Below are 15,673 nucleotides of genomic sequence, written 5' to 3' on the forward strand. Positions count from 1 at the left end.
TGCAGGTTTAATCTCTGGTCGGGGAGCTAAGAACTCCCAAGCCTCAGAAGCAATATTGCAACAAATTCAATAGACTTTAAAAATGGTCCACATGAAAAAATCTTAAGAAAAAAAAGACGCATTTTATTGTGTCAGTGTGCACGTCTCTGGGCAAAGACTCACAGAAACCAGGATTTCAGGGAACTCCATCTGCAGGCAGCCTGCCCATCTCCCTATGCCCGCCTTCCAGGCCTGGCCTCTCCAAACTGCTCCCTGAGAGCCACACCCCCAGGGAGCATCCACCCACAGAACAGGGGACCCTGACCCCATGGGAGAAATGAGGAGCACGAGGGGCTCTAGGGACCGGAGACCACGGTCTGGAGCCATGCTGGTCAGTGGTCAGAACACAAGTGACCCCCACTTCTATGTCCCACACTGCTCCCCCATCTTCCATGCTAAATCAACCATTTTATACTAAGAAAAGAGCTATGTCAAACCAAAGGGTGTATCATTTGTATTGAGACTTAAGTCATGAGAGATTAACCTTTCAATCTACTGTTGTGTGCTCCACCCGTGGTAATAACTAAGCACATTATGTGAATTGAAACCCACCACTTAAGGGCATTAGAATCATGTCATCACAACGCTATCCTGAATGTGAAACATGTTTTTATTTTATAAAAATAGCTGGCAATCCCTAAAATAAATTATAAGTTTGATTTTCTCAGGGGAGGGGGTTCCTATTTCCTCTCAGTTTAATTTTCCTCTAAATCCAAATAAAGGTCTAATTGGTGAAATAGGCCAGGCTCCAACATGTTGTGGGAGGACCGTTCTGCCCTAAGGATCCCCCGACTTCCCCAGCCTCTCCTCATCCTGTCTCGCTGCAGGAGGAGAGGGGACTGGAGACATGAATTTGGGAATCAGGAGCCTGAGGAGTTCTCAAGCCATGAGACTAGGTGACCGGCTAGGGGCCCACACTCCAAGTTGTAGGGGAGACCGGCGGGATGACCACCCAGTGAGGGAGAGAGAGTGTCCTCTGAGCAGTGACAGAGGGCCGAGGACTGGTCCAGTGTGGCATTCTAGACAGTGCACCCTGCGTCTGGTCCTCATGGGTGACGGACACTGCAGGCACCAGCACAGACCGTCCTGGACAGTCTGCACCCTGTGTCCTGTCAGCGTGGGCAACAGGCTCTGCAGAGGCTAGCATGAAGCCCCCTGCAGTAATCCACGGGGGTCAGCCAAGTAGCAGCAAGTTATAACCTGTGATTTCCATACACGGGCCGATGCAGAGACTGTGCTTAGGGGTGCGGGAGGGGCAGGGCACAGACCAGGCACCCAAGTCAGAGGCTGCCCCTGCTTTTCAGCTGCACTATGCCAGAAACTGGAAGAGGGGACCTCCTGTGTTTACCCTCCCCCAAACAAAAGCAAGGCTCCATCAGGGCAGTTTCTCCAAAGTGCCCTGACGCCAGGTCAGAGGAATGAAAGCTGCTCCAATGCTTACATCCCAACTTAACAATAAGAAGCAGGTTAACAACCTGAATGCTTGCCAAGTTTCCAGGCATTAAAAAAACAAAAAAAAATTGTCTCTTAAAAAAACTGCCCATTCTAGCTCCTAGTACAGAGGACGCAGTACCAAGGCTGAGCCACCAGTGAAGAAGAGGCGTTCATGCCGTGTGTGCACACTCACCTTCTCTCTCCCGCTGAGATACCGGAGAACAAGCCCCAGGACCTCCGCTGACGCTGCGTACACCTCTTTATATCTGACAAAGGACATGTTACTGACCAGAGCTTCAAAGTACCTGCAAGAAACACAGAAAGCCAGTGAGCACAGGGCAACCCGTCCTGCTATCTGACAGAAAGTGGAAGTCGCTCAGTCGTGTCTGACTCTGCGACCCCATGGACTATACAGTCCATAGAATTATGTAGGCGAGAATAGTGGAGTGGGTAGCCTTTTCCTCCTCCAGGGGATCTTCTCAACCCAGGGATTGAACCCAGGTCGCCCGCATTGCAGGCAGATTCTTTACCAGCTGAGCCACCAGGGAAGCTGCTGTCAGAAGTGTATCACAACAGTCCTCCCCACCCACCCAGACAAATGACCCTGGGCAGGCCCCACCCACCCACACAGCTCCAGATACAGACACTGCTGCTGCTGCTAAGTCGCTTCAGTTGTGTCTGACTCTGTGCGACCCCATAGACAGCAGCCCACAAGGCTCCCCCATCCCTGGGACTCTCCAGGCAAGAACACTGGAGTGGGTTGCCATTTCCTCCTCCAATGCATGAAAGTGAAAAGTGAAAGTGAAGTCACTCAGTCATGTTCGACTCTAGCGACCCCATGGACTGCAGCCCACCAGCCTCCTCCATCCATGGGATTTTCCAGGCAAGAGTACTGGAGTGGGGTGCACACTGACAGCAGTGAAATCAGCAACAGCCTGACCTCTGACCCCTCTAAAGCTGTCATACGATAGGAGGAGGACACACAGTCACACAGGGGTGGGGTGGGGGTGGGGGGCGGTGCACCCTGGCCTCATGACAGCAGGACTGGGGATCAGGAAAGCCACTTGTCCGAAAGTTAACCACTTCCCTCTGATGCTGTGCTGAGCTGCACGCAGTCCACGGCACCAGGCGGCCAAAGCCCCTGGTGCCTCGGAGGCTGACCCAGGAGGACCAACTGGACAGTGAACACTTCCAGAGAGACAGTGAACTTGACCGAGTGACCGCCTTTGCAGGGATCCAGCCCCTCTCTGTGAAGTTTCGGGCTGTCCTGCTAAGGCCCCGCCACGTGGACCCTCCCCTACTCCAGGTGATAAGGAGCCGGCAGGCTGCACCTGCGGCAGAGCTGCAGCGCCCCCTCGTGGCCACACCCTGTGGTGAAGGGTCTCCGGACCTCAGGCTGCATTCCGGAGCGGATGCTGAAAATGGCAGCTTAGAAAATAACAGAAATAGCTAACACCTTGTCTGCCAAAATTGCATGGAAAAAACCATACGGTTTTTAAAAAACTCACTTTTCTCATTCACTCCACTGACATATTTCTTCTCCCAAATGATCTCTAAACCCAACTACTTAATTTGGGTGGAAATACTAATATGGGTTCTAGTCCTTAAATTTATCAAAATTAAACCATATTCCAGTCTCCAATCAGAATCAGGTACACTTTACCCAAAAAAGAAACAAAGCAAAAAAACATGACACTTACCGGACACTTTCCACGCCACACTTTGGGTCGTAGGGGGGCAAGCTGTTGGCCATTACAATACCCAACAACTGAATTCCTACAGAATTGTCTTTAGAATTAGGGTCTTTACTGGAAAACTTGTCAAATATTAACCTGAAATGTGAGTGTGAAGAAACAGTGTAAGTTGTCAGATGTAAGGAGCAGGAAGACAGACATAAGATCTTCCATAGCTGACTGTCAGGTAAGAAACCCCTTGCTTCCCATTACTTTGTTCACACCCAGTCACTCTGCCTCTGGGACACGGGGAGCTCTGCATCTCCCACAGTCTAGTTATTTGCCCTAATTCTCCCTCGGTTGATGGTGAGAAAAGAAAGAAAAGTGCAGTTGCTCACTCATGTCCGACTCTTTGTGACCCCATGGACTAGCCTACCAGGCTCCTCTGTCCATGGAATTTTCTAGGCAACAGTACTGGAGTGGGTTGCCATTTCCTCCTCTAGGGGATCTTCCCAACCCAGGGATTGAACCCAGGTCTCTTCCATTACAGGCAGATGCTTTACCATCTGAACCACCAGGGAAGCCCATGGTTGATGGCGAACCTTTGGGAAATTCTGGTTTGCCCCAGGCTATGCTGACAGGAATCAGCCCTGTGGGCAGAGCACATGCTGCATGCCCAGAGAGAGGGAGGGCAACTTGAGGGCAGTGCAGTCCGGAGATGCTTCTAGCGACAAATGCTGGGGGCTGATCATGAGCGACATCATGCCCTACCAACAGATTTCACTCCAGGAACCATCCTTCCTTCCAGCACTTCAAGTCCATTAGTATGCTAGTCACTCAGTCGTATCTGACTCTACAACCCCATGAACTGCAGCCCACCAGGCTCCTCTGTTCATGGGATTCTCCAGGCTAGAAGACTAGAGTGGAGTGGGTAACCATTCCCTTCTTGAGGGAATCTTCCTGACCTGGGGATTGAACCCAGGTCTCACGCATTGCAGGCAGATTCCTTACCATCTGAGCCACCAGGGAAGCCTTGAAGTCATTAAGTCTTATAGTAATTAACCCTGCACAATGTGTGACGAGTTAAAGGACACTGCAAACCCCAGTAAGCCCATACCTGTAAGGGACGGACAGACAATCCTTCCAGCACTCAACGAGGGTCTTTATGATTTCAAGGTTATGTCGAAACACAGCTCTTTTTTGATGAAAAACATGTTTCATTAGGAAATGGAGCAATCGATTCGCTAACACTTCATCTTTAGGGACCCCCTGAAAAATGCAGAGAAATTTCATGTAAATACGTAGCATTCCCTTCTGGGAAAGCATTTCTTAACCCAGAAGTCTGTTTATAAAAGAAAACTGGCATTGTACTGAGGAGTCTAGCTCCCATGATTGTTCAGACGACACATGACTGTAACACAAAGGTCTCCGCTGGAGGGCCTCCCCCAGAACCCCCAGAGCAGCCCTGACACCAGGGTGGCTGTGCTCCTGCAGGTCTGTACAGGGTCCTGCAGCCTCTGGGGGCCTCTGCTGAGACCTCCCTATGGGATCCCTGAAGACATCTTCCCTGCTCTGACTGGGCACCCAGCCCTGCCCCAGCCTCCTTCCAAACCCAGGATCCCACCAACTGCTGGTGCCTTCCCACTGGGGTCCCCTCAATGGCGAGGTGACCCCAGATCTGTGCCAGTCACCTGACCCACTGCCAGGACACTGTTCCATGGGGTACAAGGAACAGGGCGGGGACACCCTCCCAGGATCCCACCAACTGCTGGTGCCTTCCCACTGGGGTCCCCTCAATAGCAAGGTGACCCCAGGTCTGTGCCGGTCACCTGACCCACTGCCAGGACACTGCTCCATGGGGTACAAGGAACGGGGCAGGGGACACCCTCCCTCTGCTTTCAGCCTCTTGCTCAGATTATCGCAATGAGTGGTGAAAGTTCACTATGGCTTTCAACCTGGCTGTTGCAGCTCTCCTAGCCCAGCTGAATGCCTGACACGGGAGTCAACCTCTTGCAGAGGTTCCTCAGTTAAACTCGGCTTGCTGTGAAATGGGATAGCCGCATTCCAACACAAACACATGTGACAGCTCCATGGGCGCATATTCTGTTCAGTAAGCACATGCCAAGCCATCCTTCTAGGAGAACTCTGCACACCACTGGGGCCGACGTCAGTAAGCAGATGGGAGAGAGCAGAGAGAGCTCCAGAGAGCCAGAAAACCGGGAGACGCCACGGCCTGCATCAGGACAGTGCGGGCACTGAGGGTCACCATCACACCAGAGGTCACCAAGTCACACCAGGTCACCAGGAGCAGGGAGGTTGACAAGACGGGTGCCAGAGACCACGACCTCAGCCTCACATTCAGGGTCTGCCAACATCTATTTTACATGTACTTTTAATAAAATATTTTTCCCTGGTGGCTCAGACAGTAAAGAATCTGCCTGCAATGCTAGGAGACCTGGATTCGATCCCTGGGTCAGGAATATCCCCTGGAGAAAGGAATGGCTACCCACGCTAGTAATCCTGCCTACAGAAACGTACAGACAGAGGAGCCCGGCTAGATACTTCACATGTACTTTTAATAAACCAATTATTAGGGTCAGTCCTCCTAGCAAGCTAAAGCAGTAAGAAATCAGGACAAACATCCAACACCTTAAAAACAAAAGCAAAGCCAGAGGAATTATCAAAAGCAAAGCAAAGCAGACAGAAGTGAAGGAGTAGAGTGGGGCCTTCTGCAGCAGCACAGATGGGCAGGATCTGGGCTGGAGACACTGAGGACACTCAGGGTTGGGTCCCGGGTGCCGCGCGGGGAGAGGGCACCAGAGGCACAGCTGCTCTTACCACAGGGGTGGCTATTCCTGTCCACGAAAGGACCGTGGCCACGATCTCAACCACTAGATAGTGGATCCCGTCCCCGCCGTTGTTCTCAGAGACCACCAGCTGCAGCAAGGGGCCCAGCCAGTGCCTCGCATGAGGCCGGAAGACCTAGGCGAGAGTTCAAAGGTCAGATGTCAGAACTGCTGAGTAACCAAGATGGGAGTTCAGGAACATCCTTCTGTATCACAACCCTGCCTAAATTCAAAACAGACATGAATGTCAACAACTATGCTGCTTGATTCAATTAGATTCTCAGCTGAAGCCTTCCTTGTGGGCCCTGAAACTACAGCTCAATGGAGACGGATTCAAACTGATCTGCTCTTTGCGTAGATCTGCTCCAACTACGCTTAGAGTAGTAACAATGTTCTACACCAATCCCACCCTCCGCACAGCATACAGCTGTAGGATCCTACTCTTACTGGATATAGAAGCAAGGGGAAGTGGAAAAGGAGGATATAGAAGCGAGGTGCATGTGGAGAATTTTTTTGACACACCCAAGGTCTCTGAAATCCAGAGCATCTCCATGCACTAATTTCCACTGAATTTACTTTAGAAACTCAGACCGAGTGTAACCCAAGACTCTCGGCCTCCTTCCCCTCTGCCACCCTCTTCTTTCTCCAAATGTTTTCTCAGGGATTTCAAATCTACGCTCACAATTAAATGTGTTGTCTCAAATCTTTTTGATCAAGTACCCCAGAGGAAAATAATGTTTACACTCTCCACATATGTCTACTGGTTTGTTTATAAATTCTAAATATAAACTTCTTTACTGTATTATTAAACTATAAAAAAGGATAAAATTTCAAACTTGAAAAAGAATTGTAATACAAGTTCTATGTTTTTGTTACATTAAGACAATGGGCCCTGAAGGTTCCTGAGCTCAGGACGTGTGCAATACTGCAGGCCCCTCATGCCACACGAGTGCACACAGCTCAGCAGCCCCCTTGCTGGACTAAACACTAGATGCCAGCTCCTCTCCGCCAGCCATCAAGCCAGCACTACAGGAACACGAGCTGGAAGTCACATGATCCCAAGTACTATGGCTGACCTGTGAACCCCAAGAGGACACTGAGGTCCAACTCGCAGGACCTGTAAATGTGACCTGATTCAGAAACAGGGTCTTGGAAGGTTAAGCGTCATTAGCGGGGAACTTAACCAGTGACAGTGTCTTTATCTGATAAAAGGATTAAAAGGGAAATTTTTACACGTGAGATAGGTGCCGAGAGAAAACCATCCACAAGCCAAGAAATGGCCAAGGTGCACAGCAGCTGGTCACGCATCATCGGGACCAACTGGCTGACATCCCAGTCTCGGGATTTCAGCTCCAGAACCAAAAGGGTCATTTCTGCTGTCTGAGCCACAGGAGCTAGAAGTCAAGTATGACTCTGAGGAAGGGCCCTCCCTACTTGATGGCCTTAAGGCCTCGCGAGTTGCTGCCCAGAGGCCCCCTCCTGACACTTGCTCCTCCTGAGCTGCATGTGAACCCCTTGCCCCTCCCAGGTCAGCCTAGGGTCACTCATAAGCCCGTCCGAGTGCCCCTCCTGACAGGGCCACGCGTGACCGACAGATAAACAGAGCCATGATGCAAACATGTTGGCTACTCTTCACACAGTTACCAGGAATCTCTTCACCACGTTCTCTGTCACTCTAAACCAAGAAGGCTGGCAGCTGTAAGAAACCTGCCAACCCACATACTTCATAACAAAGGCCACTTCTAACTCAGGGGAAGTTAATTTACGTGTTTTACAAGAAAATGAAAGAAAAATGATGCTGAATAAGTAATCCAGGCTGGCGAATTTATTCAGAGAATAAAGCCATGCTGTGACCCTTAACGTCTTCCTTTATTGTGGGTTTTTTAAAAGTAGATTCATATGCGCTTTTGTGCTTAGTTGCTAAGTCACGTATAACTCTTTGAGGCTCCATGGACTGTAGCCCACCAGGCTCCTCTGTTCATGGGATTTCCTAGGCAGGAATATTGGAGTGGGCTGCCATTTCCTTCTCTAAGGAGATGCATGTAATTGAAAACAGTTTTTAAAGAAATAAATAACTTACTTCTTCTGTATTAACAACCAGCTTGGCTAAGAAAAGACGGATATTTAATGACACTGATGGATTTCCCAGTTTGTCATGAAGAAATTTCATCCAAGGAGGAAGATTTCCTGGCACTGAACCCTGAAATAACACACTCAATATTACTTAGCGAGAAAGTGGCATTACGACACAACAGTGACAAAGCAGGACATGAGTGACAAGACATCACGAGTGTTAGAGATGGAATTCAGTTTAGTCTTCGATGTCAAATGTTCGTTCAACAGGGCATGGTCAGTCATGGTTAGCCGTGGTAAGTGAGACCAGAAAGAGCAGAGAGACCTCCTCTCCGGGCAGCGCAGCCTCAAGTCTTTGCATGTGCTGGACCAGGGCCACCAGGGGGGCCATGCACTCATGCTGGCTGAGCTCGTCCATGTCCAGGTCCAGCACGTCGCCTGGGCCATCAGGGTCCTGACGCTCCTGGGGAGAGAGAGTCGGGGTTGAGCACCCGACTGCCTGCTCCGCCACGCAGTGCATACAGTCGCGACCTCACATCTTCCTCATGTTCTCAGGAAGTGTCCCCTCCCCCCGTCTGCCCAGCTCTCTCTGGGGCCACACCGAAGTCAGGGCATCACTGAAGAGTTGCTGCTCTCTACACACACATCTCTTCAGATGTGTCCTGGTGGCCCCAGAACACTCTACGTTGAGAGCAACAGTCCCCACGATTCTCAGCTGCCACTTAATGTAGAAAGTAGAGCAACTGAAGGATAATCACATGGTATGCGGTTTCCTATCGTGTTGTCAGTACTTTGAAAAGTACTGAGGACTTCTGTGAACTTAATCTGCCTGAAAATTTTAATCAATAATAGAATTTTTAAAATTCCTGATCCTTTTTAAGAAAGAAAGAGCAGGGATAATCATTTTACACATGGGATGCTGAACTGAGGTGTCACACACACGGGGAGGAGTAACTGATGTGGGCGTGTCCCAGCACAGACCACTTTCAGGAAAAAGTAGCCCAGGAAACCCCGAGAGGACATATTGGACAAGTGAAGGTCCCAGCCTGCCCCTGCTGCCAGACACTCCTTCCCTGGAGGCCCGCCCTCCAAGGGGGAGGCTCTGCTTGGGCCAGGATCACTGATGGCAGACACACGGTTCTGACATCAACTCTGAGCCCGGGAGGAGCCAGGAATGTGACCATCCCCCCACTGCCTCCTCCCTGTGCTGGCAGCGTTAGACCCTGTGCCTGGACTAGAGGCTCAGGCCCCTCTATCCTGAGGCGCCCCTTCCCTCACAACACCAACAACACTCTTTAATCACCCGTCTCCGGAAATGACCAGCACTGGACTGAAGGTCTTGGGACCCATACGAGTAGCTCTGGACTCCAGTTGAAAAATCGAACTGACTCATTTCCTCGCTCAGGCTGCTCTCTGCCAGATACGATAGTGAAGACATGTATTGGGGGCCACCTGAAGGAAAAAGAGGATGAGCTACCATCACTCAAATCAGTAAGACACGTGTGTCTAGAAGCTCAAGTGACTCCTGCATTTAGGATACTTTCATTAAATCCGTACTCCTCACCCACCATCCAGGTGATCTGGAATCCCTAAGCAGTTACTCTTTAGCAAAAACAAAGACATTAAGTCAAACTAGAGCCAGTTTTTGGACATGATGCTAACAGAACTTCTTGCATTTAAAATTTTTATGATGCACATTCTGCTCATAAACCCTAACATAAATGTGGCTAGAGGTATTACTGATAAATAACTAATCCAAAGTATGTAAGGAATTTACAAAACTGGTCCACATTTTACCCTTGAATCAGAGGAGGGGAAAGCCATGAAGAAAAATTAAGCCAAAAATTGAAACCAGGAACATGTGGAAGGACAGAGGGTTGATTCTAAATAGAGAGGCTAGGGACTTCCCTGGGGGTGCAGTGGTTAAGAGTCTGCGTTCCAAGGCAGGGGACACGCATTCAATTCCTGGTTACGATTCCACATGCCACGGAGCAACCAAGCCTGAGCGTCACAACCAAGACTTGATGCAGGCAAGTAAGTAGTAAACACAGAGCCTAGGAGAGCTCTCTTCAGAGGCTGGCATTACACACAGGATCGCGGGCCATGCTGACCTCGAGGACCAAGACCCCCCTTCAGGGATATTGCAGCAAACGCGGGGGGAGACGAGTCTACGTAACACACAAACAGAATCCAAAAGCAAACAGCTCACCAATCTTGCTTGTGTTAAGAAAGTGAACCAGATCTGAACTCCTCTGGCTACCCTGAGATGCTTCCGTGCTGCTTTAACTAACTGCATTTCTTTCAAAGTACAATTCTATTTACCACTTGAAAATAAAAATTTCCAAATCCAATTCAAGGTTGAGGTATTTAAAATACTATCTATATACTAGAATCTTCCTCATCATTTTGAAAATATCCTACCTGAATCTTCATTTGCCGCCTCCCTGGCTTCTCTCCTAATTTCAATGTACTTTTTCTTTCTTTCCATAGGAACCTATTAGGCAAAAACAGACAATTTAAAACTTTTTAGACTCGGGGTCACATATTTTCTATTTTTGCAGCAATCTGACAAAAATCACTGTTACTCATTTTAAGCAAAACTAACACCCACAGAGACAGACCCCAAGAGCCCGGGAGCTGGTGCTCCTTTGGCTCTGGGACTCAGCGGGTGGTGTTCCTCCAGCCTCAGGCCTAGTCAGGAGCTTCAGGCCCTCAACTGCACAACTGCACAGGCCCTCAACTGCACAGACCACCGAGCTCCCAGCTGCTCCCAGACACTCCCAGGTAACACACAGAGTGTCTGAGTGCCCCAAAGACTAGTGTGATTATGTGATGTCTTAGTTCTTTGAACATAGGCCTAGAAAACAGTCCTAGCTTTATTCCAAAAGGGCACAGGGCACAAGGGCAGGAGCAACCACTTACCTGAACTTTGAGCCACCGAGCCACACTAGGACAGGGCGGAGGTTGGTGGCGTGGGACAGAATGCCAGCCTCCCCTCGCACTTGCCCTGCCTGTCCACCGCCCTGGGCTGTGAAAGGCTGCAGCACCCCCAGCACCCGCTGAGCTCGGCAGAGACTGAGCTTGGCTCTGGCCACAGTGTCCTCCCCATCACCCTACTCCTGCTCCCGGCGCCCAGGATTGGATGAGCCTCCACCAGGGCCCAACATTGCACGGGGCAGACCTCAACTCACTGACCATGGGAGCTTACTCAGAAGACCACTCGGGGGATGCATGCTAACAGCTCCTTTTACTGGCATTTTCTCTCCTTTACAAGTTAAGGGAAAACGTGAGTCAGGGCCAACCTTTTACAGCTGCCTGAGATTATACCTGAGGTCAAACTGTAAGAAACCACGGACTTGTTCACAGCGGACTTGAGTAGAGGGCATTTAGTGTTCAGCACCATGTACCTTTTTCCCTACAAGCCTTAGTTAAATGTTTTTACTTTGGAAACACCATGACCAGCCTCACTTACCTCCACTTCTATGGGAAACGTGTAGCAGCGCTTCAGGTCTATCAGATTTTCAAAAATGAGCAAGTTCTGTAAATGCAGAGAGTCCTATGACAATGCCCCAGCGGCGGAGAGGCCTGGTGCTGATGTCACTGTAGCACCTGCCGTCCTCATCCGCACCCAGCTCAGGGAGACCCCCCCTCCAACCCCGCCCTGCCCCGCGGGACGCAGCAGCACCCCCAACCCCACCCCGCGGGACCCATACAGCACAGCCAGCGGTCTGGAGGGGCCTACCTTCTCCGGTTTCTCACTGAACAGGAAGCCCTGGTAAAACTTGAGCTCCGTGAAGACACAGCGGACAAGGGCAATGGCGCAAGTGTAGGCGGCACAGTGGTACAGCCGCCGGCGCTCCAGCAGCTGGGCCTCCCCAGCCATGTTCTCCGAGAAGGCATCGTGGCACAGCCTGTGGGCGGCCGGGTGGGGGTCAGTCCCTCCAGGGGAGACCAGCTCCAGTCCACAGCACGGGACCTGCCCTGTACACCTGCACCCACCTGGGCTGTACTGCACAGGAAGCTGGGGTGGGGGGCCCAGCCCGAGGAGCAGGGGGTGCTCCAAGAGGCCAGGTCTGAATGACAGTCCAAGGTCTGTGCGAGGGCGTGGAGGGTGGGTAGCAGTGGTGACAGAGGTGCCCAGCACACCCAGGAGCCTGGTCTTGGCCCTGCCCACAGCGGCCAGCCCCTGTGAGCACACTGCCATCAGAACACAGCTGCCCCTCCGTCTACGCTGCTCCCAGCTGCTCCGCACAGCCTGCAGTTGGAAGGGATCGTTGGCCAGCCCTTGACGGGAGAAGTGTACCAGGCCCAGCCATGGGACCACATCCCCTGCCCTGCCAGGCCCCCTCCAGTTACAGGAAACCCCCAGCCATGAGAACCCCCCCCCCCAGCTATGGGACGGGGTCCCTCTGCAGGGCTGCAGGCCGAGGAGCAATTGATCAGGTTCTGGTAATACACAGATGGTCGCTGTGACCACAGGGCAGCAAGATTTGTCACCAGGAGGCCTGTGCGGCTCCACCTGGCAAGCCCAACATTTCCCTGCCACTGGCTCCAGGAGACCAGCAACACAAACCTGCCAGCCCTGGGGGCTGTGCTCAGAGGTTGGATTCAGAAGGAAAAACATGGCCCTCAAGACCTTCATTGATGCCAAGGCCTGGGGGTGACATCACCCCCAAGGCACACATATAAGGAGGGTTCACAGGGGTGGAGGGGACTCTGCAGAGCGAGACCCTACACATCTGTGTTCAGCACTAAGACAGGAGCCGCACAGAAAGCTGGCTTCAGAGACGACACGTCTGATTATTCCGTGCTTTACAGAACCACTGCTTAGAAATGCTGAACAGTCCTTCAGTTTCAAATGAGAGAGAAATAAAATACACTCAATACTGCCTTCCTGTAAATCATACACTGAAAACATATTGAGCTGTTGAGGGAGAAGAAATGGTAGAAAAACAGTAAGGGAAAAAGCTGTGCTCTTTATGGACGATGTGTATTGGATAAAACATGCTGCCCAATAACATGTTGAATTAACTCCATCAAAGTACTCTGTAGGGGCTTCCCTGGTGGCTCAGTGGGAAAGAATCTGCCTGCCATGCCACGCAGGAGACCTAAGTTTGATCCCTGGGTTGGGAAGATCCCCTGGAGAAGGAAACAGCAATCCACTCCAGTGTTCCTGCCTGGAGAATCCCACGGACAGAGGCACCACCACCACCACCACATGGTCTGTACACAGGAAAACTACTAAGATTCAGTGTTTAGGCATGTATTCATATTATACACATACGTAAAAATACATGCACCAAAAAAATTAACTACAATCTAAAGTTAAGGAAAACCTTACTTAATCAATGTCTTTGTAAGTTCATTTCCTTCTGTGACGCTCGAGCCGTGGAACACCTGGTTAATTTTAGATTCCTTGGAGTGGACATCATCTTTTGGAAGACGAGAGTACATCACCTCTAGCATCTTGTAATATCCCATCTTCCTGGTAATTTGAGTGTCAAAGGCAGATTCATTCAGCTAAAAACATATAACAAATGATTAGCTTTGGTCCTATCAAACATGGAAAATATTTTATTGAATAAATCAACTTTAATACTCAATGTTTCCTGGTGGCCCAGATAGTAAAGAATCTGCCTGTGATGCAGGAGACCCAGGTTCAGTCCCTGGGTCGGGAATATTCCCTGCAGAAGGCAATGGCAACCCACTCCAGTATTCTTGCCTGGAGAATTCCATAGACAGAGGAGACTGGCAGGCTACACAGTCTGTGGGGTCACAAAAAGTAGGACAGGACTGAGTGAATCTCTGTCTGTCAATACTCAATGCCCTTTAAATTGAAAATAATTTTAACAAAAATGTTAAACCACTTTAGTAAGAAACAGCCCAGGGGCTAAAACATGAACATAAGTACTGATGTGTGGCAGCAAATACTTCAGCTCAGTGAAACTCATTTTGGACTTCTGGCCTCCAAAACAACAATAGACTTCTGTTGGTCTAGGCCACCGAGCTTACAGTAATTTATTACAGGGGGGTTAAGGAAACTAATATATATTTGGGTACCAAGAGTGGGGGGGCTACTTCAAAATGAAAAAAATACGTAAGTGGCTTTGGAATTGAACAGGGAAGAGAGGAGGAAAAAAATTTCACCATACATGACAGAAAATGTCTATATTGCCTTGTAGAGACTGTTGTTAGAAATGTCAACATTGAAGGCACTGATGGTGAGCACTCAGAAGGAAGTGGAGGGCAAGGCAGTGGCAGCAAAAGCAATGAATGCTGTCTCAGGGAATGGCCATCGTCACAAACCTATTTTTGGTAGAAATATGGACATTAAAAGTAATTGGTGGTGAGGTCTCAGAATTAAGTAGGTAACAGTTTTTAGAAACTGGAGGAAAGAGGATCCATGCCATATGGTGGGAGAAAGCTTAGCTGAAGAATGTTCAGAGGTTGTGCAGGAAGCAGAGAATGTAGGCTGTGCCCTTGAATATGGAGCTGAAAGGATTTCTAAGTAAATTTGTTGGAGATAAGCCTGGCTTCTTCTTTGCTGCTCATAATAAAATGTGAGTGTGAGAAATTAGACAGAACTCCAGTGTTCTTGCCTGGAGAATCCCAGGGACAGGGGAGCCTGGTGGGCTGCCGTCTATGGGGTCGCACAGAGTCAGACACGACTGAAGCGACTTAGCAGCAGCAGCAGTTAAGCAAAAAGAACCAGAACTTGATGATGTGGGAAATTCTCAGCCCATCCAGCTTGTAGAAGACACTGCCACGAGGAGATCCACGGTGAGGGCAGTCAGTTGGAGAAGACCACAGGGGCAGCCAGGGAAAGAAGCCTGTGCTCACTGCCGCCTCAGCCTGCACGACCCCCCCACCCCACCGCAAGACCCAGGACCAGGGAGGGGCCATGGCAGGAATCTCCAAGGTGGGCAGGAGACGGACAAAAGGTTTCTGAGAAGCTCAGACCAGTTTAAACTGAAAGGGAAGGAGACAAGATGAAATGAAAAAAAAGGATGCTGTATTCCCCAAATGCTACAGGCAAGAAACAGACAAAACTGCTCAGCTGAAAACAAATGCTAACCTTCAAGGAAAAAGGAGATGACTCCAAGAACAGAGTCTTTGGCCCAGAGCATAAACACCAGGCCACAGAGCACTATTCTCAGGTCTTGAAACCTAATGGATTTGCCCCGCTGAATTTTCAAACTGCTTTGGAGAACAAACTCCTTCCTTCCATTGTCTCCTGTTTGGAACAGGAATGTCTATAATGGTCATCCTATGCCTGTCCCACCACTGTATTTTGGAAGCAAATAATGTGTTTTCTAGCTTCACAGGTCCACAGAGAGGATGTGCGCTCAGAATGTACCATTCTGAGAGCCCCACCCATACCAATCTAGATGATGAGGTCTGGTACTTGGTGCTAACAATTTTTAGGTGAGCTTTTGGACATAGAAGTTGATGTTGTAATGGGTTTAGACCTGGAATGAGATAAATGTATTTTGCAAGCAGAAACACTTGGCCCAGGTGGACTGTGTGAGGCTGAATTAAAGACCTGAAAAGACACCCACACTCCAATGCCTGGAACCTGGGTCTGTCACCTTGCATGAGAGAAGGGAT

General features: G+C 49.9%; 1 protein-coding gene across 4 annotated transcripts in view; it reads right to left on the reverse strand.

Moving 5' to 3' along the window:
- Window positions 1-15,673, reverse strand: part of PRKDC (protein kinase, DNA-activated, catalytic subunit) — a 126,561-nt gene that overhangs the window by 49,294 nt on the left and 61,594 nt on the right. For all 4 annotated transcript variants that reach the window (XR_008702138.1, XM_055545943.1, XM_055545944.1 and 1 more), the window contains 11 exons: window positions 13,407-13,585; window positions 11,808-11,976; window positions 11,538-11,603; window positions 10,487-10,559; window positions 9,369-9,517; window positions 8,391-8,528; window positions 8,073-8,192; window positions 5,985-6,128; window positions 4,264-4,415; window positions 3,174-3,305; window positions 1,667-1,778 (listed from right to left, as the gene is read on the reverse strand). Coding sequence is in view for 3 of the 4 variants with exons in the window: in XM_055545943.1 (XP_055401918.1) it covers window positions 1,667-1,778; window positions 3,174-3,305; window positions 4,264-4,415; window positions 5,985-6,128; window positions 8,073-8,192; window positions 8,391-8,528; window positions 9,369-9,517; window positions 10,487-10,559; window positions 11,538-11,603; window positions 11,808-11,976; window positions 13,407-13,585 (1,434 nt within the window). In the remaining variant the exon portion in view is untranslated. The remainder of the gene's footprint in view (window positions 1-1,666; window positions 1,779-3,173; window positions 3,306-4,263; window positions 4,416-5,984; window positions 6,129-8,072; window positions 8,193-8,390; window positions 8,529-9,368; window positions 9,518-10,486; window positions 10,560-11,537; window positions 11,604-11,807; window positions 11,977-13,406; window positions 13,586-15,673) is intronic.

The sequence above is a fragment of the Bubalus kerabau genome, chromosome 14 (assembly GCF_029407905.1).
Source record: "Bubalus kerabau isolate K-KA32 ecotype Philippines breed swamp buffalo chromosome 14, PCC_UOA_SB_1v2, whole genome shotgun sequence".
In the NCBI taxonomy this organism is placed as follows: Eukaryota; Metazoa; Chordata; class Mammalia; order Artiodactyla; family Bovidae; genus Bubalus; species Bubalus kerabau.